This window comes from Calliphora vicina, chromosome 1 (assembly GCF_958450345.1).
Source record: "Calliphora vicina chromosome 1, idCalVici1.1, whole genome shotgun sequence".
Taxonomy (NCBI): domain Eukaryota; kingdom Metazoa; phylum Arthropoda; class Insecta; order Diptera; family Calliphoridae; genus Calliphora; species Calliphora vicina.
In genome coordinates this window covers 16,104,906-16,130,034 of record NC_088780.1, presented here as the reverse complement: position 1 = coordinate 16,130,034, position 25,129 = coordinate 16,104,906, and the positions used below count along the sequence as shown (strand labels likewise).

General features: G+C 32.4%; 2 protein-coding genes across 2 annotated transcripts; both read left to right on the top strand.

The window, feature by feature from the left end:
* The first annotated feature begins 251 nt into the window (after positions 1–251).
* DIP-gamma (Dpr-interacting protein gamma) lies at positions 252–9,058 on the top strand. Its single transcript, XM_065498810.1, has 9 exons — positions 252–384; positions 451–569; positions 637–844; positions 913–1,086; positions 1,152–1,280; positions 1,349–1,547; positions 1,612–1,760; positions 8,729–8,788; positions 8,877–9,058. The coding sequence occupies exons 1-9, from the start codon at positions 303–305 to the stop codon at positions 9,056–9,058; spliced, it is 1,302 nt and encodes a 433-aa protein (XP_065354882.1). The 5' UTR covers positions 252–302.
* Positions 9,059–14,783: 5,725 nt separating this feature from the next.
* Xe7 lies at positions 14,784–20,800 on the top strand. Its single transcript, XM_065499143.1, has 6 exons — positions 14,784–15,062; positions 15,153–15,613; positions 15,672–15,929; positions 17,724–17,931; positions 17,993–18,648; positions 19,633–20,800. Exons 1-6 carry the CDS (start codon positions 14,862–14,864, stop codon positions 20,648–20,650), a joined length of 2,802 nt encoding a protein of 933 aa, XP_065355215.1. The 5' UTR covers positions 14,784–14,861; the 3' UTR covers positions 20,651–20,800.
* The last annotated feature ends 4,329 nt before the right edge of the window (positions 20,801–25,129 follow it).

The following is a 25,129-nucleotide window of genomic DNA, read 5'->3' as shown; positions in this document are numbered from 1 at the left end:
ATTGTCTTTAAGACCTTTTATTTCTCGCTCATAAATCTATTCAAAATTAATAATCTATTCCAAATAAATAATATAATACTTGTATTTCCTTTTAATATATTTTTAGATGAACTCTGCAGCCCTATGACCAGCAACCAGACAAATCTTTAGCCTAGAAAAATATCACTAAGTTAAGATCAATACAGAGAAGAACTAAGAGAGAGAGAGAGAGAGAAAAGTAAAGTGAAGCCAAACTTTTCCAAAAAGTTACTGTGATCGCCAACAACAATTAAATAAAAAGTTTAAAACAAAATACAAACAAAATGAAACAATTACATCCATTATTAGTCATATTCCTATTTATGGCCACAAAATGTCCAAACTCTTCGTCACAAAATTTAAATGGTAAAGAAAACTAATATTCCTGATATTTCCGATTAATATAAAATTTCTTTCAATCCTTTTTTATAGAGCCAAACATGCAATTAGATCCCGATCCAGAATTTATTGGTACCATCAACAATGTAACATTTCCAGCTGGCAGGGAAGCCATTTTAGCCTGTTCTGTTAGGAATCTGGGGAAAAATAAGGCGAGTTCTTGATTTAAAAAAAAAAAATTATTGAAAATTTATTGAATTTTGTTTCAATTTATTGCAGGTGGGTTGGTTAAGAGCCTCCGATCAAACGGTTTTGGCATTGCAGGGTCGTGTGGTTACCCACAATGCCCGCATTAGTGTAATGCATGAGGATATGCATACATGGAAGCTAAAGATCAGCAAATTACGAGAAAGTGATCGTGGCTGTTATATGTGTCAAATCAATACCAGTCCCATGAAAAAGCAAGTGGGCTGTATAGATGTGCAAGGTAAGAAACTCAAGGGTTTTGAAATTTTAAAAATTTGATTTATAATTGTGTTATTATGCTTTTTCCAGTTCCTCCCGATATCATTAATGAAGAATCTTCCTCTGACTTGGCCGTGCAAGAGGGTGAGGATGCAACGCTCATCTGCAAAGCCACCGGCAATCCTCAGCCTCGTGTTACTTGGCGTCGTGAAGATGGTGAAATGATATTGTTGCGTAAACCGGGCAGTCGGGAGTTAATGAGAGGTGTGTATGGTAAGATTAACCTCAACAATATTCTCTGTTTGATTTATCTATTGTTTATGTTTTAGTGGAGTCTTATCAGGGTGCTGCCTTGAAACTGGTGCGTTTGGAGAGACGTCAAATGGGGGCTTATCTGTGTATAGCCTCGAATGATGTACCGCCGGCTGTCAGTAAAAGGGTATCGTTGAGTGTGCAATGTAAGTATCATACAATTAAGGTGCAATTTCATGGAAAATAATAATTATTTCATTGCTAATTTATCCAGTTGCCCCCATGGTCCGAGCCCCCAGCCAATTGCTGGGCACTCCCCTCGGCTCTGATGTCCAGCTGGAATGTCATGTAGAAGCTTCTCCCTCACCGGTTTCATATTGGCTTAAGGGCGCCCGAACACCCAGTGGTTTTGCCAGTGTTTCCAGCAATAGTTTGGAAACTGGCCAACCCGGACCGGAAATGCTATTAGATGGGTAAGTTGTTGTTAAGTTAAAAGGTTAAGAATGATTAATTTCAATTGTTGCAAATATTTTCTAGACCCAAATATGCCATTACCGAGAAACGAGACGGCTACCGAGGTGTCATGCTATTGACTGTGCGCTCATTTTCGCCCTCCGATGTGGGAACTTATCATTGTGTGAGCACGAATTCATTGGGCCGAGCCGAGGGCACGCTGAGATTGTATGGTAAGTGGAGAAATTAACAAGGAATGGAGTATTTATACCCTACACCACCATAGTGGGGAGGGTATAATGCGTTTGTGCAGATGTTTGTAACGCCCAAAAATATACCTTACCTTAAAGTATACCGATCGACTTAGAATCACTTTCTGAGTCGATTAAACGATGTCCGTCCGTCCGTCCGTCCGTCTGGTTGGCTGGCTGGCTGTCCATGTAAACTTTGTGCGCAGAGTACAGGTCGCAATTTTGAAGATATTTCAATCAAATTTGGTACATATTATTTTTTCGGCCCAAGAACCAAGCCTATTGAAACTGGCTGAAATCGGTCCATTATTTCACCTAGCCCCCATACAAATGTCCTTCCGAAATTGGACTTTATCGGTCATAAATGTTTAATTTCTAAATGTATCTCCACAAATTGCGCTCCAAATAAGTTTTATACATATATACAAAATTCATGTCACCAAATTTTGTTATGATCGGTCCATAATTAGTCATAGCTCCCATATAGACCCGCTTCCGAAAATCACTTTAACGTGCTTAAATCGCTTAAAAATGTTGGTATACTCACAAAATTCAACATAATTAACTTTCATATAGACATAAATCACACGACCCAATTTCATAATGATCGGTCCATAATTGGTCATAGCCCCCGTATAAGGCCCACTTCCGAAAATCACTCAAAAATATAAATTATTGAAATTTTAAAAGAAAAAGGTTTTTGCACTTTTACTTAGTGTAGGGTATTATATGGTCGGGCTTGACCGACCATACTTTCTTACTTGTTTACATTAGAAAAGGATGGCCCAAAGTTCAGAGTGTCATTTTTGCAGTAAAGTGTTCTCAATCAAAACAAATAACAGTTTGACAGCTGACAGTTTAGTGTTAGTAAAAATGGAGCAATACACGAGAGAACACCATAATGAACAATATTTCAAAATTAATGAAAGTTCAAATGAACCAACAAAGCGTCATGTGCGGGAAGTTTTGCTTTATTTATTTAATTTAAAAAAAAGTGCCGCTGAATCTCGCCGATTGCTAACCAAAGCTTATGGTGAATGTATTCCATCGGTTTCAACGTTTGAGAGATAGTTTGTACGGTTCAGAGGTGGTGATTTTGATACGGAAGACAAAGATCGTCTGGCCAGCCAAAGAAGTTTGAAAACCAAGAATTGTAGGCACTACTCCATGAAGATTGTTGTAAAATTCAACAAGAAATTGCTAAGTCATTGGGAGCTACTCAAGCAGCAATTTCAAAACATTTGCTAGCAGCAGGATTCATCCAAAAGCAGGGAAATTGGGTATCATATGAATAAAAGCCGAGAGAACTTGAAAGACGATTTTGCATGTGCGAAATTATGCTTGAACACTATAAAAGATGATAATTTTTTCACCAAATCATTACTTGCGATGAAGAATAGATCCATTACAATAACTCGAAGCATAGGAGATCGTATGTGAAGCCCGTCCAACCAGCGGAATCCATAACAAAGCCAAATATCCATGGCGCTAAGATAATGCTCTGTATTTGGTGTGACCAAAATGGTCCTATTTACTATGAGCTATTGAAATCTGATCAAACTATTACAGGGAACCTGTAGCGATCGCAACTGATACGTTTGAAGCGAGCATTGGCCGAAAAACTGACCAGAATATGCGGCCAGACATGAAACCGTAATTTTGTATCATGGCAACACTCGGCCACATGTTGCAATACCTGTTAAAAACTATTTAGAAAGAAATGGTTGGGAAGTTTTCCGGTTAGGAAGTAGTCTAGAACTTGTGCCGTCCGAAAACTATTTGTTTCGATCGATGCAGAACTTTCTCTCTGGAATAAGCTTCACTTCAGAACAGATTATCTGAAATTGGCTTGATTCGTTCTTGGCCTCAAAAGATGAGCAGTTTTTTTGGCTCGGAATCCATATGGTGCCAGAAAGATAGGAAAAGTTCATAGCTAACAATGGCCAATACCTTGAATTATTTTATATTGTACAAATGCTTCAAAATAAAAGCTAAAAATATTAAAAAATTCCACATTTTTAAGTCAATACACCCAATAATTCTCTAAAAAATTTAAAAAAATCCACATTTTTAAGTCAATACACCCAAAAATTCTCTATGGTCAGAATATTGATGTAACTTCGTTAACTGTGAAGAGAGTAATTGAAAATTTCGTTCAAAAACAAAAAGTCAACATCGATGCAGCGAGTGAGAGTGCCGGTGAAAGTCCAGGAACATCAATTCGGAGTTGCAAACATAGCGGAGATTTGAGCAATTGAAGATGCTAAACACACTGGTAGTCCAAAGACAAACAGAGACAATAGTCAATATCGAAGCAGTGCTTGTTAGGGAGGACTTCAATTTGGCGTCGTATACAATAATTGCTAATTTCAACGAGCTCTCTACAGTGTTTACCCACTGAAGGTCTGCGTCTTCATGCTTAAAGATTTCAATTAAAAAAGAACTGAAGCCTAATGATCAGGCACAACGAAGAGCGTTCGTTGAATGGATCATTGAACATCAACGAGTGGAAGCTGATAATTTTTTGAAGATTTTCACCTTGATAGCTTTGTTAATCGTTTAAATAGCCGCATTTGAAGTTCAGAGAAACCAATTGTAAGTGGTGAAAAGGTATTATACTTCTTCAAAATCAGGCTTGTCAAGCAGTAACTGGTGCTCGGTATCCCGACATGATAATAGAGTTCTTTCTGTGTAAATTGGTCTAAAAAAAAACTGTTCAACTCCAGGAATATGCATTCGTCCGCATTACAAATTGACACAAGAACTGAAGCCTAATGATCAGGCACAACGAAGAGCATTCGTTGAATGGATCATTGAACATCAACGAGTGGATGGGGATTTTGCGATTAGAATCATCCTAAGCCGTAAAGCTTATTCTTCATCTTGATGGCATGATTAGGGTCTCAAACGATCATTCTTCTTCGAAAATGAAGCTGGTGCTCGATATCACATAATAACAGAGTTATTTCTGCCTTAATTGGATGATATTGATGTGGATGGCTGGAGGTTTCAACAGATCAGGCCGTGAAACAATTCAATTACTGCATGAGATATTTTCTGGTCGCATACTCTCCCATTTCAATGTTCTGTTTAATTTAACATATTTGGAATTATTTTTATGGGGTTATGCCAACAGTGAATTAAATAAGGAAGTTTAATGCTGCACAGCGGTTTAGAAGCTTTTTATTTTGGAAATAATTCGGTAGCTCGTGAACGATTGGAGATATCTGAATGAAATTTCACATACTAAGTAGTCAGTGCTGAGGTGTTTTAGAGTTGATTAGCTAGTAAGCGTAAGAAGTCGCTCACCTCAATTTACTCACCTCAGACCTACAAAATTTTAAAATAATCACCAAAAACTCAGTTTCAGTATTCAAATGGCAAGTTTTATGTGTTTGGCTTATCTATTTTATTGGTTGTATCACTTAAAAATTAGGGATTTTTTCAAATGTTTAGCTTTTATTGTGAAACATTTGCAACATATGGATTCCGAACCAATAGAACTGCTCATCTTTTGAGGACATGAACGAATCAAGTCAATATCGGATACTCTTTTCTGAAGTGAAGCGTATGCCAGAGAGAACGTTCTGCTTCGATCGAAACAAATAGTAGTTGCACGGGCCAAGGTCTGGACTATAAGGCGGGTGAGACAAAACTTCCCAATCACTTCATTCTAAATACTTTTTAACAGGTATTGCAACATGTGGCCGAAGATTGTCATGCTGGAATATTACGGTTACATGTCTGGCCTTTTTCGGCCAATGCTTGCTTCAAACGCATCAGTTGGGATTCGTAAAGGTTCCATGTGATGTTCTGTTCAGATTTCAGCAGCTCATAATAGATGGGACCCTTTTGTTCCCACCAAATACAGATAATTCCCTTAGCACCATGGATATTTGACTTGGGTGTCGATTCGGCTGGTTAGCTTGGCTTCACATACGTTCTCTTACGCTTCAGGTTATCGTAATGGATCCATTTTTCATCGCAAGTAATGATTCGGTTTAACCTTCGCTTTACCAAAGGTTTTTTATGTACATGGTTTACCAATACCCACCCGGGTGACACTACACTTCTGTAAATATATGCGACGAACGAAATTTTAAAAAATGTTAAAAACCTTATAGAAAGTTTAAAATGTTTCTATTAAATTCTATAGAACTCTAAAATTTGTTCAGTGAGTATAAATTTCATTTAAATCGAAACAAAATTAAAAAAAATAATAAACCAATAAAAACTAAGTGGTCACCCGGGTGGGTATTGGTAAAGCGAAGGTTAAAAATGATTTTCTTTTATAGGGATCATGCATCATATCGTACATGCAAAATCGTCGTTCAAAGTCTCTCGACTTCAATTCGTATGGTGGCCAATTTCACAGTTTTTGGATGAATCCTGCTGCTCACAAACGTTTTAAAATTGCTGCTTGAGTAGCTCCCAATGATTTTGCAGGCTCTTGTTAAGTTTTTATAACAATCTTCATGGAGAAATGTCTGCAATTCTTGATCTTCAAACTTATTTGGCTAGCCTGGGCGATCTTTGCATTACGTTTCAAAATCTCTACTTCTGAACCGAGCAAACCATCTCTAGCATGTCGAAACCGAAGGATTACATTCACCATAAGCCAAAAGAACTGCTCATTATTTGAGGCCAAGAACGAATCAAGCCAATTTCGAATACTCTGTTTCATTTCGGACATGCAAAATCGTCTTTCAAGGTCTCTCCGCTTAATTCGCATGGTATCCAATTTCCCTGCATCTGGATGAATTCTGCTGCTAGCAAACATTTCGAAATTGCTGCTTGAGTTGCAGCTCCCAATGATCTTGCAAGCGCTTGTTAAGTTTTTGCAACAATCTTCACTACTTCTGAACCGAGCAAGCCATCTCTAGCATGTTGAAAGCGATGGATTACATTCACCATAAGCCAAAAGAACTGCTTATCATTTGAGGCCAAGAACGAATCAAGCCAATTTCAGATACTCTGTTTCAAAGTGTAGCGTTCAAACATCATTTCGGACATGCAAAATCGTCTTTCAAGGTCCCTCGGCTTCAATTCGTGTGGTAGCCAATTTCCCTGCTTCTGGATGAATCCTGCGGCTTGCAAACTTTTTAAAATTACTGCTTGGGTAGCTCCCAATAATTTTGCAAGATCCTTCTGAGTTTTAAAACAATCTTCATGGAGAAATGCCTGCAATTCTTATTTGGCAGGCCTGGACGATCTTTGTCTTTCGTTTCAAAATCACTACTTCTGAACCGAGCAAGCCATCTCTAGCATGTTGAAACCGATGGATTACATTCACCATAAGCCAACAGAACTGCTCATCATTTGAGGCCAAGAACTAATCAAGCCAATTTCGGATACTCTGTTTCATTTCGGACATGCAAAATCTTCTTTCAAGGTCTCTCGGCTTCAATTCGTATGGTATCCAATTACCCTGCTTCTGGATGAATTCTGCTGCTCGCAAAAGTTTTAAAATTGCTGCTTGAGTTGCAGCTCCCAATGATTTTGCAAGCGCTTGTTGAGTTTGACAACATTTTCATGGAGAAATGCCTTCAATTCTTGGTCTTCAAACTTATTTGGCTGGCCTGGGCGATCTTTGTATTACGTTTCAAAATCTCTACTTCTGAACCGAGCAAACCATCTCTCGCACATTGAAACTGATGGAAAACATTCACCATAAGCCAAAAGAACTGCTCATTATTTGAAGCCAAGAACGAATCAAGCCAATTTCGAATACTCTGTTTCAAAGTGTAGCATTCAAACATCATTTCGGACATGCAAAATCGTCTTTCAAGGTCTCTCAGCTTAAATTCGTATGGTAGCCAATTTTCCTGCTTTTGTATGAATTTTGCTGCTCACAAACGTTTTAAAATTGCTGCTTGAGTAGCTCCCAATGATTTTGCAAGCTCTTGTTAAGTTTTACAACAATCTTCATGGAGAAATGTCTGCAATTCTTGATCTTCAAACTTATTTGGCTGGCCTGGGCGATCTTAGTATTACGTTTCAAAATCTCTACTTCTGAACCGAGCAAACCATCTCTCGCACATTGAAACCGATGGAAGACATTCACCATAAGCTAAAAGAATTGCTCATCATTTGAGGTCAAGAACGAATCAAGCCAATTTCGAATACTCTGTTTCATTTCGGTCATGCAAAATCGTCTTTCAAGGTCTCTAGGCTTCAATTCGCATGGTACTCCAATTCTTATTTGGCAGGCCTGAACGATCTTTGTCTTTCGTTTCAAAATCACTACTTCTGAACCGAGCAAGCCATCTCTAGCATGTTGAAACCGATGGATTACATTCACCATAAGCCAAAAGAACTGCTAATTATTTGAGGCCAAGAACTAATCAAGCCAATTTCGAATACCTTGTTTCAGAATGTTGCGTTCAAACATCATTTCGGACATGCAAAATCGTCTTTCAAGGTCTCTCAGCTTCAATTCGTATGGTAGCCAATTGCCCTTCTATTGGATGTATCCAGCTGCAAACGTTTTGAAATTGATGCTTGAGTTTCAGCTCATCCATGCTTTTGGATGAATCCTGCGGCTTGCAAACGTTTTGAAATTGCTGCTTGAGCACTTTTTGTTTCAAATTAAAGAAATAAAGCAAAACTTCCCTTATATGACGCTTCCTTGTTGGTACAAAATTGGACATTTTCGAAGCAAAAAAAGACTTTGTTGTTTACTTTATAATGTTCAATAACTAAATGAGAATAAATGACAGATATGTACCCTTCAAAATGACATTTAAGATATTAAATACAAAACCCGCGTTCAAAAGATATGGCATCTATTGTAAATCCCGCATTTTTGAGACAGAAATCTGGCTCAAATTTGGGTAATTTTTTTAAAAAGGATGTTCACAAGGATAATTGAAAAAATGTCTATAAATATTTGGCTTTAATTAATAGATAATTTAAAAAATTTCTAAAAATTTTAAATTTTTTTTTTCCAGAAATCAAATTACATCCAGGCATAGCCACCATTAATGACGATCAATTAAATTTCATAGGAGGTGAGTGTGGTTTTGTTTGTAATTGTTTTGTATTAATAAAGAATGAAATGTTATTAAATTAATTGGTTTTTAAACCTTTTTTGCTTAGGATTAGAAGAATCCCGTAATTTTGCCTCATCATTAGCAAAGCAACGAATATCCTGGCTACACTTGACAGCAACAGCGACATTTTTATTAATTTCCCAAATAATGACAGCAGCCTCATTATCGACGGCCACAACAACAACAACAACTTTAAGCTGGCTGGCATTATCCTTTGCAACAAGATGATGCAATCATCAACATTATTTCTGTGGCCGGAAGTAAAACTTAAAACGAGAAAAAAAACCAACATAAAAATGTATAATTTGTATTAAACATACAAAATAAATTAAATTAAAACAAAAACACACACATACAATAAAAAATACTCATGAATTATACTTATTTATAATTTAAATAATGATAAATGGAGAACAAAATTCATATAAATTATATTAAAATATAATAACAACTTAAGCTTCAGTTTTCAATTAAAAAACTAATTTTTTGGTTTTTAATTATATTAAACTAAGTTGTTGAACAGTAATTACAAAAAAACTAAAAAATATATTTTGAAAAATGTTGAAAAATATTGAAAAATATTTAAAAAAAATAAGAGAAGAGGAAGGAGAAAAGAAACACATTTCAAATGGAAACATAATCCCACGCTCAAATTGAATAAAGAAAAAGAGATAAAAGTGACGTGCTAAGCAACTTATCTATATCGTTTAAAAACGTATCAAATTTAAAATAAAAAAAACAAAATTAGTATAAAAAAATCACACACAAAAACATATTAATTAATTAATTACATTGTATATGAATTAAGATAATTATTAATTAACTAAAAATCTCAAAGAAATCCCAACATAAAATTACAAAGAAAAATGCATTTATAATAAAATGTTTTGCATTTTCTCTCCCCTGCAAAAAGGCAAAACTTTGTATTCTATAACATTAAACGCCCCCCTCCCACTTCTAAATATATTTTAATTAAACTTAAAGTAAATATCAATGAAACACTCAAACAAATTCTTATGTTATAAGGTATTTAAATTAGTTTATCAATTAAGTCCATATTAATTACTAAAGTAAAACTTTCCCAGAAAACCAAAACAAAACAAAAGAAAATTATTATTAAATAAAACCCCCCCAAAAAAATGTTACAAAAATAAAACTGCAAATAAAAAGAAATAAAAAATTACCTTAAAACAAAACAGATTTCAAAATTCCCCTCAACCACACTCTATAAAATAGTAAGTAAAGAAAAAAACAAACTACTAAAAACTACAATTGGGAAGAAATCAATAAAAAAAAATATTGAAAATAAAACAGAAAGAAAAATAATAAAAGCCAAGAAAAGAATTCATTCCATAATAGTAAAAGAGATAACAAGGATTTTATTTAAATAATAAAAAAAATAATAAAGAAAGGTAAGTGAAACGATCATCTGTGATCACTGATATTTTCAACCACAAATCTATTTTTATAAAAAAATCAAGTAAAACATAAATGAGGCTATAAATCGGTAAATATTGGTCCAAATGGAAAAAGGACGATCATCTGTGATCACTTATATTTTCAACCAAAAATCCATTTTTATAAGAAAATCAAGTAAAAAATAAAATTTGCTATAAATCAGTAAATAGTGGTCCAAATGGAAAATGGACGATCATCTGTGATCACTTATATTTTCAACCAAAAATCGATTTTTATAAGAAAATCAAGTAAAACATAAATTAGGCTATAAATAGGTAAATAGTGGTCCAAATGGAAAAAGTACGATCATCTGTGATCACTTATATTTTCAACCAAAAATCGATTTTTATAACAAAATCAAGTAAAACATAAATTAGGCTATAAATAGGTAAATAGTGGTCCAAATGGAAAAAGGACGATCATCTGTGATCACTTATATTTTCAACCAAAAATCGATTTTTTATATGAAAATCAAATAAAACATAAATAAGGCTATAAATCGGTAAATAGTGATACAAATGGAAAAAGGACGATCATCTGTGATCACTTATATTTTCAACCAAAAATCGATTTTTTATATGAAAATCAAGTAAAACATAAATAAGGCTATAAATAGATAAATAGTGGTCCAAATGGAAATAGGACGATCATCTGTGATCACTTAAATTTTCAACCAAAAATCGATTTTTTATATGAAAATCAAATAAAACATAAAAGTGGCTATAAATCGGTAAATAGTGGTCCAAATGGAAAAAGGACGATCATCTGTGATCACTTATATTTTCAACAAAAAATCGATTTTTATAAGAAAATCAAATAAAACATAAATTAGGCTATAAATAGGTAAATAGTGGCCCAAATGGAAAAAGGACGATCATCTGTGATCACTTATATTTTCAAACAAAAATCGATTTTTTATATGAAAATCAAGTAAAACATAAAATTGGGTATAAATCGATAAATAGTGGTCCAAATGGAAAAAGGACGATCATCTGTGATCACTTATATTTTCAAACAAAAATCGATTTTTTATATGAAAATCAAGTAAAACATAAATGAGGCTACAAATGGGTAAATAGTGTTCCAAATGGAAAAAGGACGATCATCTGAGATCACTTATATTTTTAACCAAAAATCGATTTTTTATATGAAAATCAAGTAAAACATAAATGAGGCTATAAATCGGTAAATAATAGTCCAAATGGAAAAACGACGATCATCTGTGATCACTTATATTTTCAACCAAAAATCGATTTTTATAAGAAAATCAAGTAAAACATAAAAGTGGCTATAAATCGGTAAATAGTGGTCCAAATGGAAAAAGGACGATCATCTGTGATCACTTATATTTTCAAACAAAAATCGATTTTTATAAGAAAATCAAGTAAAACATAAATGAGGCTAAAAATCGGTAAATAGTGGTCCAAATTGAAAAAGGACGATCATCTGTGGTCACTTATATTTTCAACCAAAAATCGATTTTTATAAGAAAATCAAGTAAAACATAAATTAGGCTATAAATAGGTAAATAGTGATTCAAATGGAAAAAGGACGATCATCTGTGATCACTTATATTTTCAACCACAAATCGTTTTTTATATGAAAATCAAGTAAAACATAAAAGTGGCTATAAATAGGTAAATAGAGGTCCAAATGGAAAAAGGACGATCATCTGTGATCACTTATATTTTCAACCAAAAATCGATTTTTATAAGAAAATCAAGTAAAACATAAAAGTGGCTATAAATCGGTAAATAGTGGTCCAAATGGAAAAAGGACGATCATCTGTGATCACTTATATTTTCAAACAAAAATCGATTTTTATAAGAAAATCAAGTAAAACATAAATGAGGCTAAAAATCGGTAAATAGTGGTCCAAATTGAAAAAGGACGATCATCTGTGGTCACTTATATTTTCAACCAAAAATCGATTTTTATAAGAAAATCAAGTAAAACATAAATTAGGCTATAAATAGGTAAATAGTGATTCAAATGGAAAAAGGACGATCATCTGTGATCACTTATATTTTCAACCACAAATCGTTTTTTATATGAAAATCAAGTAAAACATAAAAGTGGCTATAAATAGGTAAATAGAGGTCCAAATGGAAAAAGGACGATCATCTGTGATCACTTATATTTTCAACCAAAAATCGATTTTTATAAGAAAATCAAGTAAAACATAAAAGTGGCTATAAATCGGTAAATAGTGGTCCAAATGGAAAAAGGACGATCATCTGTGATCACTTATATTTTCAACCAAAAATCGATTTTTTTGTATGGAAATCAAGTAAAACATAAATGAGGCTGTAAATCGGTATATAGTGGTCCAAATGGAAAAAGGACGATCACCTGTGATCACTTATATTTTCAACCAAAAATCTATTTTTTATATGAAAATCAAGTAAAACATAAATTAGGCTATAAATAGGTAAATAGTGGTCCAAATGGAAAAAAGACGATCATCTGTGATCACTTATATTTTCAAACAAAAATCGATTTTTATAAGAAAATCAAGCAAAACATAAAAGAGGCTATAAATCGGTAAATAGTAGTCCAAATTGAAAAAGGATGATCATCTGTGATCACTTATATTTTCAACCAAAAATCACGTAAAACATAAAAGTGGCTGTTAATCGGTAAATAGTGGTCCAAATGGAAAAAGTACGATCATCTGTGATCACTTATATTTTCAACCAAAAATCGATTTTTTATATGAAAATCAATTAAAACATAAAATTTGCTATAAATCGGTAAAAAGTGGTCCAAATGGAAAAAGGACGATTTTCTGTGATAACTTATATTTTCAACCAAAAATAAATTTTTATAAGAAAATCAAGTAAAACATAAATGAGGCTATAAATCAGTAAATAGTGGTCCAAATGGAAAAAGGACGATCATCTGTGATCACTTATATTTTCAACCAAAAATCGATTTTTTATATGAAAATCAATTAAAACATAAAATTTGCTATAAATCGGTAAAAAGTGGTCCAAATGGAAAAAGGACGATCTTCTGTGATCACTTATATTTTCAACCAAAAATCGATTTTTTATAATGAAATCAAGTAAAACATAAAAGTTGCTATAAATCGGTAAATAGTGGTCCAAATGGAAAAAGTACGATCATCTGTGATCACTTATATTTTCAACCAAAAATCGATTTTTTATATGAAAATCAAGTAAAACATAAAAGTGGCTATAAATCGGTAAATAATAGTCCAAATGGAAAAAGGACGATCATCTGTGATCACTTATATTTTCTACCAAAAATCCATTTTTTATATGAAAATCAAGTAAAATATAAATGAGGCTACAAATCGGTAAATAGAGGTCCAAATGGAAAAAGGACGATCATATGTGATCAATTATATTTTCAACCAAAAATCAATTGTTTACATGAAAATCAAGTAAAACATAAATTAGGCTATAAATAGGTAAATAGTGGTCCAAATGGAAAAAGGACGATCACTGTGATCGCTTATATTTTGAATCAAAAATCGATTTTTTATATGATAATCAAGTAAAACATAAATCTGTAAATAGTAGTCCAATGGACGATCATCTGTGATCACTTATATTTTCAACCAAAAATCGATTTTTATAAGAAAATCAAGTAAAACATAAAAGTGGCTATAAATCGTTAAATAGTGGTCCAAATGGAAAAAGGACGATCATCTGTGATCACATATATTTTCAATCAATTTCTATAAGAACTGCGCCGTCGTCGTTTCTGTCGCTGCTTGCTGCTATCCATTCAGTGAACCGATTTCGATTTATTTATGCGAATTTAAAAATAAAAGAAATTGGGAAATTTTCGTACGTTTTTGTCATCACTAACATAGTTGATAAAAAGTGTATGAACGAGAAGTACAAAGTTGCCATATCAAAAATACAATTGGCTACTTATTTAATACAACCCTGTTTTTTATTGCTGTTTCAAACAACTCTGTGGCTTTGTGAGAAAATTTTATACGGCATTTTATTTTTCATTTCTTAGCAAAATTTTCAAGATTTTTGTGGGAAAAATAGAAAATTTCCCATAAATTAATAACATTTCTTGAAATTATTCATAAAATATTACTAAAATAAAAAGTGTTTTATTGAAAGGACTTAATATTGTTAAAGAATTTGTGGGATTTAAACAAATAAAAGACTTTGAAATAAAATTTATTTTAGTGTAGTAGTGGCTGGCGTGTGTGTAATGAAAATTATACATTTGTTGGAGCTGGGAGTCTTTATCACAGAAAAAAGGAAACTATTTTATTAGGATTTTTTATTAGTTTATAAGTCTTTAGATTAAGAATTTTAGGAAATTACCTATTCTCAGTTCTTTAAAAACAAGAACAATTTTTTCTTTTCATTTTAATTTTTCTTTTTTTTTCATTTTGCATAATTATAAAATAACTTTAATTCTATTTTTGCTAAAATAAATATATAAAAAATATTTGTAAAAATATAACCAAAACAACAAAAACGTAATTTGTTCAAAACAACCAACCAACCAACCTTCGTAAAAAAATAAATGTGGCTGTTTTAATTATTTAAAAAATTACAAAAAAACAACTACCAAAATGATCAATATCCAGACAATACAACATGTCGCAGACTGTGTACCTTTGTATCTGCCGCACAGTCTTTATCTCAAGCCGGTGGCCAAGATGAAAATATCGGTGGCTTTGCCCAACCACAAAACGGGCAAATCCATTTCCAATTTGGACATTATGGAAAAATTAAGTCAAACATTGAAGCCCGACAAGTTTCTGGTCTTAAAGGTGAGACACGAAATTTCGATTAATTGCGAACAAAAAAAAGAGATAATTTTGCTTAAAATGTAAATTTAATCAAATTTCTGTGTCCTACAGGTATCCAAAAGTACCGTCGATTTTATACGTTTCGATGGCGAACTAGACGATAGAGCTCGCCTACGTTCGGCTATTAATCGTTTGGATGGTACTTCCTTAAAGATAATGGGATTCCATGAGGGGTTCCGTGTAAGGGCCTCTGAAACTAAAGATGAGTTTCCCACACGTCATGATTGGGATTCCTTTTTTAGGGATGCTCATAATATGGATGAAATGAAGGCTGGCGAAAGACCAGATACCATACATTTAACGCATTTACCTATTAAATGGTTTTGCCCCAGGCATATGGAGAACGAAGAAAATATCAGGCCTTCGGAGAGTATATTCAAGCGTATTTTTGAGAAATTCGGCAGTGTACGATGTGTGGATATACCTATTTGTGATCCTTATCGCAGTAAAATGAATGCCGATATAAATGGCATGAAAACTTTCAGTTTTGAACAGGATGTTTTATTTGAAGCGTAAGTTTTGTTTAGAGAAATTTCTTGATTTATATTAAATTTATATAAATGTTCTCAGTTATGTACAATTCGATGAATATGTGGGCTTTGTTCGGGCCATGGATGAGTTTCGCAGCATGAAGTTGGTGCGTAAGTTTGTGGACAAGACCCAGGCAATAAATATTACCGTAAATTTTGACACCTCCAAGCATTTAAGTGAAGCTCAAATGTTGCGACGTGAAAGGGTACGTAAACGTTTGATAGCTAAGGCCAAGGCTGAGGAGGAAGAAATTGAGAAACAAAAGAAGTTGGAACAGGAAAAATTGGAACAACAAAGGTAAGAGTTAATGTATGCAGTAAAGCAAATGTGAAAGTATAAAGGACAAGTAAGTGAAATTACAGAGGAAGTACTAAATTCTATAAAGTTGGTATAGAAAAATACAACTTTTTTGGGTACGGGAACATTTTAGACGGGACAGGAATATGATTAATCTTTTATATTACCACAATTCTCAAAGAACAATATTTAAGCTGAAATAAAAAATATGTGTATAACAGTTTTTTCTATAGAAAAATGTGTGTATAACAGTTTTTTCTATTGAAAAATGTGTGTATAACAGTTTTTTCTATTGAAAAATGTGTGTATAACAGTTTTTTCTATAGAAAAATTTGTGTATAACAGTTTTTTCTATAGGAAAGTGTGTGTATAACAGTTTTTTCTATAGGAAAGTGTGTGTATAACACTTTTTTCTATAGGGAAATGTGTGTATAACAGTTTTTTTCTATAGGAAAATGTGTGTATGACAGTTTTTTCTATAGGAAAATGTGTGTATAACAGTTTTTTCCATAGGAAAATGTGTGTATAACAGTTTTTTCCATAGGAAAATGTGTGTATAACAGTTTTTTCTATAGAAAAATGTGTGTATAACAGTTTTTTCTATAGAAAAATGTGTGTATAACAGTTTTTTCTATAGAAAAATGTGTGTATAACAGTTTTTTCTATAGAAAAATGTGTGTATAACAGTTTTTTCTATAGAAAAATGTGTGTATAACAGTTTTTTCTATAGAAAAATGTGTGTATAACAGTTTTTTCTATAGAAAAATGTGTGTATAACAGTTTTTTCTATAGAAAAATGTGTGTATAACAGTTTTTTCTATAGAAAAATGTGTGTATAACAGTTTTTTCTATAGAAAAATGTGTGTATAACAGTTTTTTCTATAGAAAAATGTGTGTATAACAGTTTTTTCTATAGAAAAATGTGTGTATAACAGTTTTTTCTATAGAAAAATGTGTGTATAACAGTTTTTTCTATAGAAAAATGTGTGTATAACAGTTTTTTCTATAGAAAAATGTGTGTATAACAGTTTTTTCTATAGAAAAATGTGTGTATAACAGTTTTTTCTATAGAAAAATGTGTGTATAACAGTTTTTTCTATAGAAAAATGTGTGTATAACAGTTTTTTCTATAGAAAAATGTGTGTATAACAGTTTGTTCTATAGAAAAATGTGTGTATAACAGTTTTTTCTATAGAAAAATGTGTGTATAACAGTTTTTTCTATAGAAAAATGTGTGTATAACAGTTTTTTCTATAGAAAAATGTGTGTATAACAGTTTTTTCTATAGAAAAATGTGTGTATAACAGTTTTTTCCATAGAAAAATGTGTGTATAACAGTTTTTTCTATAGAAAAATGTATGTATTACAGTTTTTTTTATAGAAAAATGTTTGTATTACAGTTTTTTTTATAGAAAAATGTTTGTATTATAGTTTTTTTTATAGAAAAATGTGTGTATAACAGTTTTTCTATAGAAAAATGTATGTATTACAGTTTTTCAAAGAATATTTCGTGTATAACAGTTTTTTGTATCCTCCATTATCTGCACAATCCCATCGAAATAGCAACTCCCCGCCATTTTTCACCACTAAATATATATTTTCCTTTATTAATTCAAAATATTTTTTCAAACATTTTCTTAGTAGTTTAAATATTTTCATAATAAAACAAAAGTTTAATAAAAAATATAAGAAAACAAAAGCAAAAGCTAAATGTAAAATATCATGAAAAATGAAAACGTTAAAAACGCCTTGAGCCTACCAATCAACCAAACACATCCACAAAACATATTGCAGGCAACTAGAAGAACAAGCCAAAGTAGATGAATTGGAAAAGCAAAGAGAGCGTGAAGAAAAACGCAAAGAAAAACATCTCAAGAAGATCCAAGAAAAAGGACAAGTGGAAATAACTCAAAAGATACGAGTGGAAGAAAGAAAACTCATGATAGCCCAAAGGAAATTGGAGAGTATCAGGATATTGGAAAAGCTATTTGATAGAATGAAGGTAAAAACGGAATATTAAAAGATTTTTTTGGTAATTTATTTAAATGTGTTCTTTTTCTTAGCTTAAACACATGGTCAAACAGCATGGCTCCACCACCTCACGCAAATACCAGCTGGATATGCAGCGTGACTCTATGCGTGAACGTTTAGTGGAGAAATACAAAATTGCTACTGAGAAACTTTTAAGTGATCAACGCAAAAAAGTGGATGATATCAAGAATAATACTCCCTTAATGGGTTTGCTGAAAAGTAAAAAATCTAAACGGACCAATGATACGGATGATGAAAATCAAAAAAAAAATAATCCTTTAGCCACACCTTTAGTACCAGGCGCTGTGCCTGCTAATGCTACGGCTGACGGTATGAATAATTTGAATCCTTTTAAAACTATGGCCGCCATGGGAGCTGCTGCCAATTACAATCCTGAAGCGGCCAGTGAATGGATGAAATCTTTGTCTATGCTGTCTTATGGTCCTTCCATGTTCCCGGGCCTGGGCATGTATCGTCCACCCTCGTTTCCGGTGTCGGTTAATTATCGTGGCTTTGCACCGCGCATGCGAGTTCGTGGTAGAGGCCGTGGACGTGGTCGTGGCGGCTATGATGGCCAGTCTTCGTCTTCATATAATCATAAATATTACAACAATCATGATAATAGAGATAATCGTTATGACGATGAGGATGGCGGCAGTGGAAGTTATCGTAAATATTCGAGAGGAAGGTGAGTCATAACAAGTCAAGCATTCAAGGGCATTTATTTTGTAGTATAACAGTTTTTTAACAGTATAACAGTTTTTTTTATAGAAAGAACAGTTTTTCTATAGAAAATTTAGTGTATAACAGTTTTTTCTATTAAAAAATTTGTGTATGACAGTTTTTCTTTAAATAAATAGTTTTACAACAGTTTTTTCTATAGAAAACTTTGAGTATAACAGTTTTTTCTATTAACAAATTGTTGTATAACAGTTTTTTATATAGAAAACTATAATATAACAGTTATTTCTATAGAAAAATTTGTGTATAAAAGTTTTTTCTATTAAAAAATTTGTGTATAACAGTTTTTTCTATAAACAAATTTTTTTCACAGTTTTTTCTATAGAAAACTTTGAGTATAACAGTTTTTTCTATAGAAAACTTTGAGTATAACAGTTTTTTCTATAGAAAACTTTGAGTATAACAGTTTTTTCTATAGAAAACTTTGAGTTTTTCTATAGACAAATTGTTGTATAACAGTTTTTTCTATACAAAACTGAGTATAACACTTATTTTTACAGAAAACATTGTGTATAACAGTTTTTTCTATTGAAAATTTTATGTATAACAGTTTGTTTCTATAAAAAAAATTTCTGTATAACAGTTTGTCCTATATAAATACTTGTATAACAGTTTTAGCTATACAAAAGCTTCAGGATAACAGTTTTTTTATATAAAAAAAACTTAGTATAACACTTTTTACTATAGAAAAATTTATGTATAACAGTTTTTCTTTAGAAATACCATTTTCTCTATATAGTATAAGAGTTTTTTTTTTTCTATAAAATAATGTTCGTTAACAGGTTTTTCAATAGAATAATTTTAGTTTTTGAGTTTTTTCTATAATAAAATTTGTATATAACAGTTTTTTCTGTAAACAAAAAAAATTTTATGATACAGTATTTTCAATTTATTTAACATATTTCACTTGTCTGTTCAATTTCCTATCTAGACACTATTCCCGTTCACGTTCTCGGTCCCGTGACCGCCGATCACGTTCTCGATCCCGTTCCAGATCGCGATCCGTATCTCGCAGTCGTTCACGTCGCACTCGTTCACGATCACATGGTCGTTCGCGACACTACTCAAAACGTTCAAGATCGCGATCACGCAGTCGTTCTCGTTCTTACACCACATCCGAGTCTCGATCACGTTCGCGATCTCGTGTCAAGTCCAGAGATGATAAAAGTCGTAAATCTCGTTCCAAATCAGCCGGACAACAGAGTGGCACACAGCAAAAAACCCTGGAGAAAGGTAACAAAAAACTAGTGTCCACCAGACGATCACGTTCTTCTTCGGATTGGTCACGATCGCGTTCACACTCACGATCACGCTCAAAACGTTCTTGGTCTAAACGTGGTGGAGGCGGCAGCAAAGATAGACGTTCATCGCCACCCCGTAAAGTAGTCATTGAGACTGACAAACTAGTAAAATCGGCCGAGGAAATTAAACGGACAATTGAGAAGGGCATGCAGGATCGCATGCGCGAAGAAGAGCGTGAAATTAAAGAAACTTTCAACAAAAGCCATAAGCAAGTGTTGGCCCATAATGCCGCCTTAGCGGAAAATCTTTTAGCAGCGGGCGTAGATAGTGGTTTCGGTACAGCTGAACATTCGGCAGCAGAATCTTCGGTAAACACCTCAGGGCAAGAGAAAGAAGACGCCCACAGAACCAAACACCGTGGTGAAGAAGACCATGAGAATGACAATGATGATGATGACTATAACGAGGAGGCACAAAAACATAAGAAAAAGTCACGTTTCGATAGACGTAATTCATCGATAGAACGTCAAGCAACCTCCTCCAGACGCGACTCTCTAGAACAACGTTACAAATCTAGACGTAATTCCTCTTCGGAACGTTCTCAAGCCCGTGAAAGGCGTGAATCGTTAGAACGAGAACAAAATTCTTCCTCCAGGCGCACATCAACGAGACGTAACTCATCGGATAGAGAAGATTCAAATTGTTAAATGATTTAACAATGTTTAGATTTAAGTTTTTTTTTTTTCAAATAATTTCCTCTATATTATTTTTATTTTATTTAAAGTATTTTGTGCATATATATATATTATTATATGTAATTTAAGAGAAATATAGAGAGATATAGAGACACAATACAAGTTTTAAGTTATTTGTTCTTTTAATTTTTCCCACTATGATTTCTTTTGTTTTGTCTCTTGTGAATTGAGAATTCAAAATGTATTTAAATAAAACTATAGTATAGTAATCACACGTATAATAATTTATATTTGCAGGGAGGGAGGGATTATTTTAAAGAGAAAGGAGTGTTTAAATTAAAGTGTTTTATCATTCGAACTTATTTGTATGAATTATGTTGTATGCAAGGCTTAATAGATACAAAATTACATCGTATTGAAATTTTGGTGAGTATATACATAAATTTCCATTGAAAAAATTACAAAATATTTGTTTTAAAAAGAGCTAGTATTGAATTGCCGCATTCGTGATCGAAAGTGAAATTATAATAAAATATATTTTGTCGATATCGAATGTCATAATCTCAAAATTTTCATTAAGATAAATTTTAGTTGATCACAAATACGAAAATTATGCCACTGCTTCTTACGAGTGATCACGTTTGATCTTTAGCTTGGTCATTGATCATTGCATACAAATGGTAAGTACCCATTTTTGGAGATTTCCTTTTTGAAACGAATTCTTATATATTGACCGTGCGATTTGCAGAATGTCAATATGTAATTCGTTTTTGAAAAACAATCGATTTACTAAGGGTTGGGAAGAAGAGAGCAATAAAATGGAAAAAATTAAAGGCTGTTTCACGATGTCGAAAGAAAAATGATTCGAACAAATTTGTATGAAAACAATTCGAAAGAATTTTAAAAACTGAGTGTTTTTCATACAAATTTTTTCGAGTCATTTTTCTTTCGACATCGTGAAACAGGCAATTACACTCTTTTCACACATACAAGTGATACAATAACAAAATACATGCAATACATTCTCATGAATTAGATTCTGGACAACAGACATAGGTTTTTGGCTCTCATTAACCTATCTAGTTGTTGTTGTAGCAGCAGCAGTATTCGCTGAGTTGATATGAGAATACCGTGTCTTCTTGTACCATCAATTTCAATGGTTAAACAGCCCAATTATGAATAAAAAATTCCGCGGGAGTTTGTTCCCCGGGAGTTTTTTTTCCATTGAATTTGAATAGGAAAAATGAGAAAAGGGGGAAAACTCCCGGGGAATTTTTATTCATAATTGGACTGAAAATGTGGTTTACTGATTTTCGTTGTGGCCGTACTTACATGCACGGAAGATGCAGAAACAATTGAAAAAAATCACGATATGGTGTTGGAAAGTGCCAGACATTTCACATGGCTGAGTGGTTTTAATATTAAATGTTCACTTGGGTATGAGAAAGCTTTCCACAAGATGGCTGCCGCGTTTGCTCACAATCGGGTGCAGCCATGTGCATGAATTAGACTACGAAATGCTCCCTCTTCCGATTTCTTGTTTCCAAACCTGAAGAAATGTCTTTGGCGGAAAGAGATATGACTGAAACGATGAAATCATCTCACAAAAATTAGCTATTTTAACGACCTCAACAAATCTTATTTTTTAGAAGAGATACAAAATTTAAGAAACGTTAGACATAGAGGTAGTAGTTTTGATAGATCACATTCGTGATCGAATAAGCTATCGTATCGAAAAATTATATTAGCGAAAAGCAAGATTTTTTTTTGGTATTTAATGTTTGATGGCGGAATATAATGAAGCTGGAACGCTTAAACCTTGTTATTAAAATCAAGAGTGATAATCGTACTCAACCAGTTTCTCCGCACATTGTATTAAGGAGATCCCTGTTTAGTTGAGGAACTAATTGCAAAAATTTCTGCAATTTGTCATTGGCTTTTTTCGGTCTTTAAAATTTCGAATCACGTCTTCTCTTTTTTCAATAGAGGTTCGTTTTCCCATTTTTTATAATATTTTTATTCAACTATACACTGCATCATTTAAGCTGTGAGCATGTTTTAACGATCTGGTCAGAATGTCACGTCTATGGAAAAAATTACCTATTAATTTGAGGAATTTTGAATTTTAAAATTTATTAAAATTCTTCTCTTCAATGAACCCGGTAGAATTATTACCCACTGTCTATACTTGACAAATATTTATCATAACAATTAATGACGTTTGTTGTCTAAGCAAAAGCACTAACAATTTATTAGAAGCAATAATACTAATAAATGGAGACTGTACCACATAATATTTTATCTTGACAACCATTTTGACATTTATCATGTACAGACAGGGGGTTAGAGAGAACGGAATTGTATTAGTGGGCGTGGCACCTATCATACAAAGTAAATAGTTATTTTCCAATATCTCGAGAACTATAATTGAGAAAGTCTTCAAACTTTATCAGCCCAATTATGAATAAAAATGAGAAAAGGGAAACCTTTTCTCATTTTTCCTATTCAATTTCAATGAGAAAAAACTCCCTGGGAACAAACTCCAGCGGAATTTTTTATTCATAATTGGACTGTATATGAAACTTTATCAGCCTTCTAACCTTCACCAAATTATACTTCAAAATAAAAATTTTAAATATTATTAAGCTACGTACACACGGTTGTCATATTCTTACAATATTGTCAGAAAATGTTCAATAAATGGTTAACACCCATATGTTTCAACATAAGTTCTGAGCATGTTCCTGACAATCTGACAACCGTGTGTACATAGCTTTAGGTAAACAAATTTTTTTTAATTTTTTTGAAAAAAATTTTTTGAATTGTTTTTTTAAATTTAAAATTTTTTTTTGGTTTTTTTAATATTTAGCGAAAAAAAACTTTTGGTGAAAAAAAATTCGGGTTAAAAAATATTTTTTCCGAGGTCTTTCAAAAGGTCTTTGAAATATCTATCATTAGATATCCATATTGTCTATATTAATGACATAGTAATCCAGATATAGGTCTAAAATCGAGGTTGTCCTGGTTTTTTCCTTATATCTCAGCCATATGTGGACCGATTTTCTGATTTTAAAAGCAACCGAGCCGGAAGAATTCCGGAGATATGAATCGTGTATGTAAGTTATTTGGGGGCTTCGGAAAATTGATTTCAACAGACAGACGGACATGGCTTAATCGACTCCGCTATCTATAAGGATCTAGAATATACAGTAGCCCAATAAAGTCTACATACAGGAATTCAAATTAAATTTCTTTCCTTGAAAGCTGTATTTGTAAGTTAAAAGTAATGAAATATATTTGTTAACAAAATAAATTCACACTAAAAAAATTAAAACAACATCACTTAAGTCGGGTTTAGTAACATTTCCTATCACGTCCAAAATTTCACCGTTATTAAATTTTTTGATTCTGAGTCAAATAACGAAAATTTTTTTTGGCTTTAATGTTCAAAATATTATAAAACTTAATAGTCCCGCCCACCTAAAAGTAGGCGTGACCGAGAATAAATTTTTCGTTATTTTACTCAGAATCAATAACTCTAATAACTGTGAACTTTTGGGCGTTATTTGAATTTTTTTTTGCTAAAATCGACATAAGATATTTATTATTATATATCTCAAAAAAAAACCAAAAAACTGCTTTAAATTAAAGTAACATAATAATTTTTCCTGTATGTAGACTTTCTTGGGCTACTGTATCTCCATATAGGAAGCTTTCTGCAATTTGTCATTGGCTTTCTTCAATGGAGGTTCGTTTTCCCAATTTTTTTTAATTTAATATTTTTTTCAACTATACACTGCATTATTTAAGCTGTGAGCATATTTTATGAAATAAATTACCTATTTGAGGAATTTTGAATATTTAAAAAATACTTTAACATGAAATAAATAGTTTTTACTTAAAATGTACCCGTTAGAATTATTGGAGAGAGTCGTCATATATAAAAATGTGTTTATTTGTTTATGTGGCTGTGACTTATAGGAACCTAAATCACTAAACCAATCCTCTTGAAAATGGGCGGAATTGGAATAATAGGCGTGGCACCATCCATACCAAGTAAATAGTTACCCAGTATGCAAAATGATTCGAAGTTATGTCGAAAATGAATCATTTTTTCGTAAAATTTTATCGATATCGACTTCGATATAATGTCGAGAATGTGCGTGTTTTCCTAAGTAGAGTGCAGAGCGATAAAGAGTCGAAAATTATTTATTATTCTGATTCTAATTTTGATCGATATACTATACCTTTTTCGGTATTAAAAATGTTCTAAAATGATTCGATTTCGATTAAATATATGAACAATTTCGTATACTTTATACCATCGAGCAATTTCTTCTTGAAATAATGCATATTCAATACCATTATTATTATCCAATAATGTTGCGTTAGATGTGTTTTCATTTTCAAATGCTATAAACTCTGCACATATTTCTGATGTTTGCTGATTATGAGATTCGAATTGTCAAAAACAACATCAATAATTGGCTG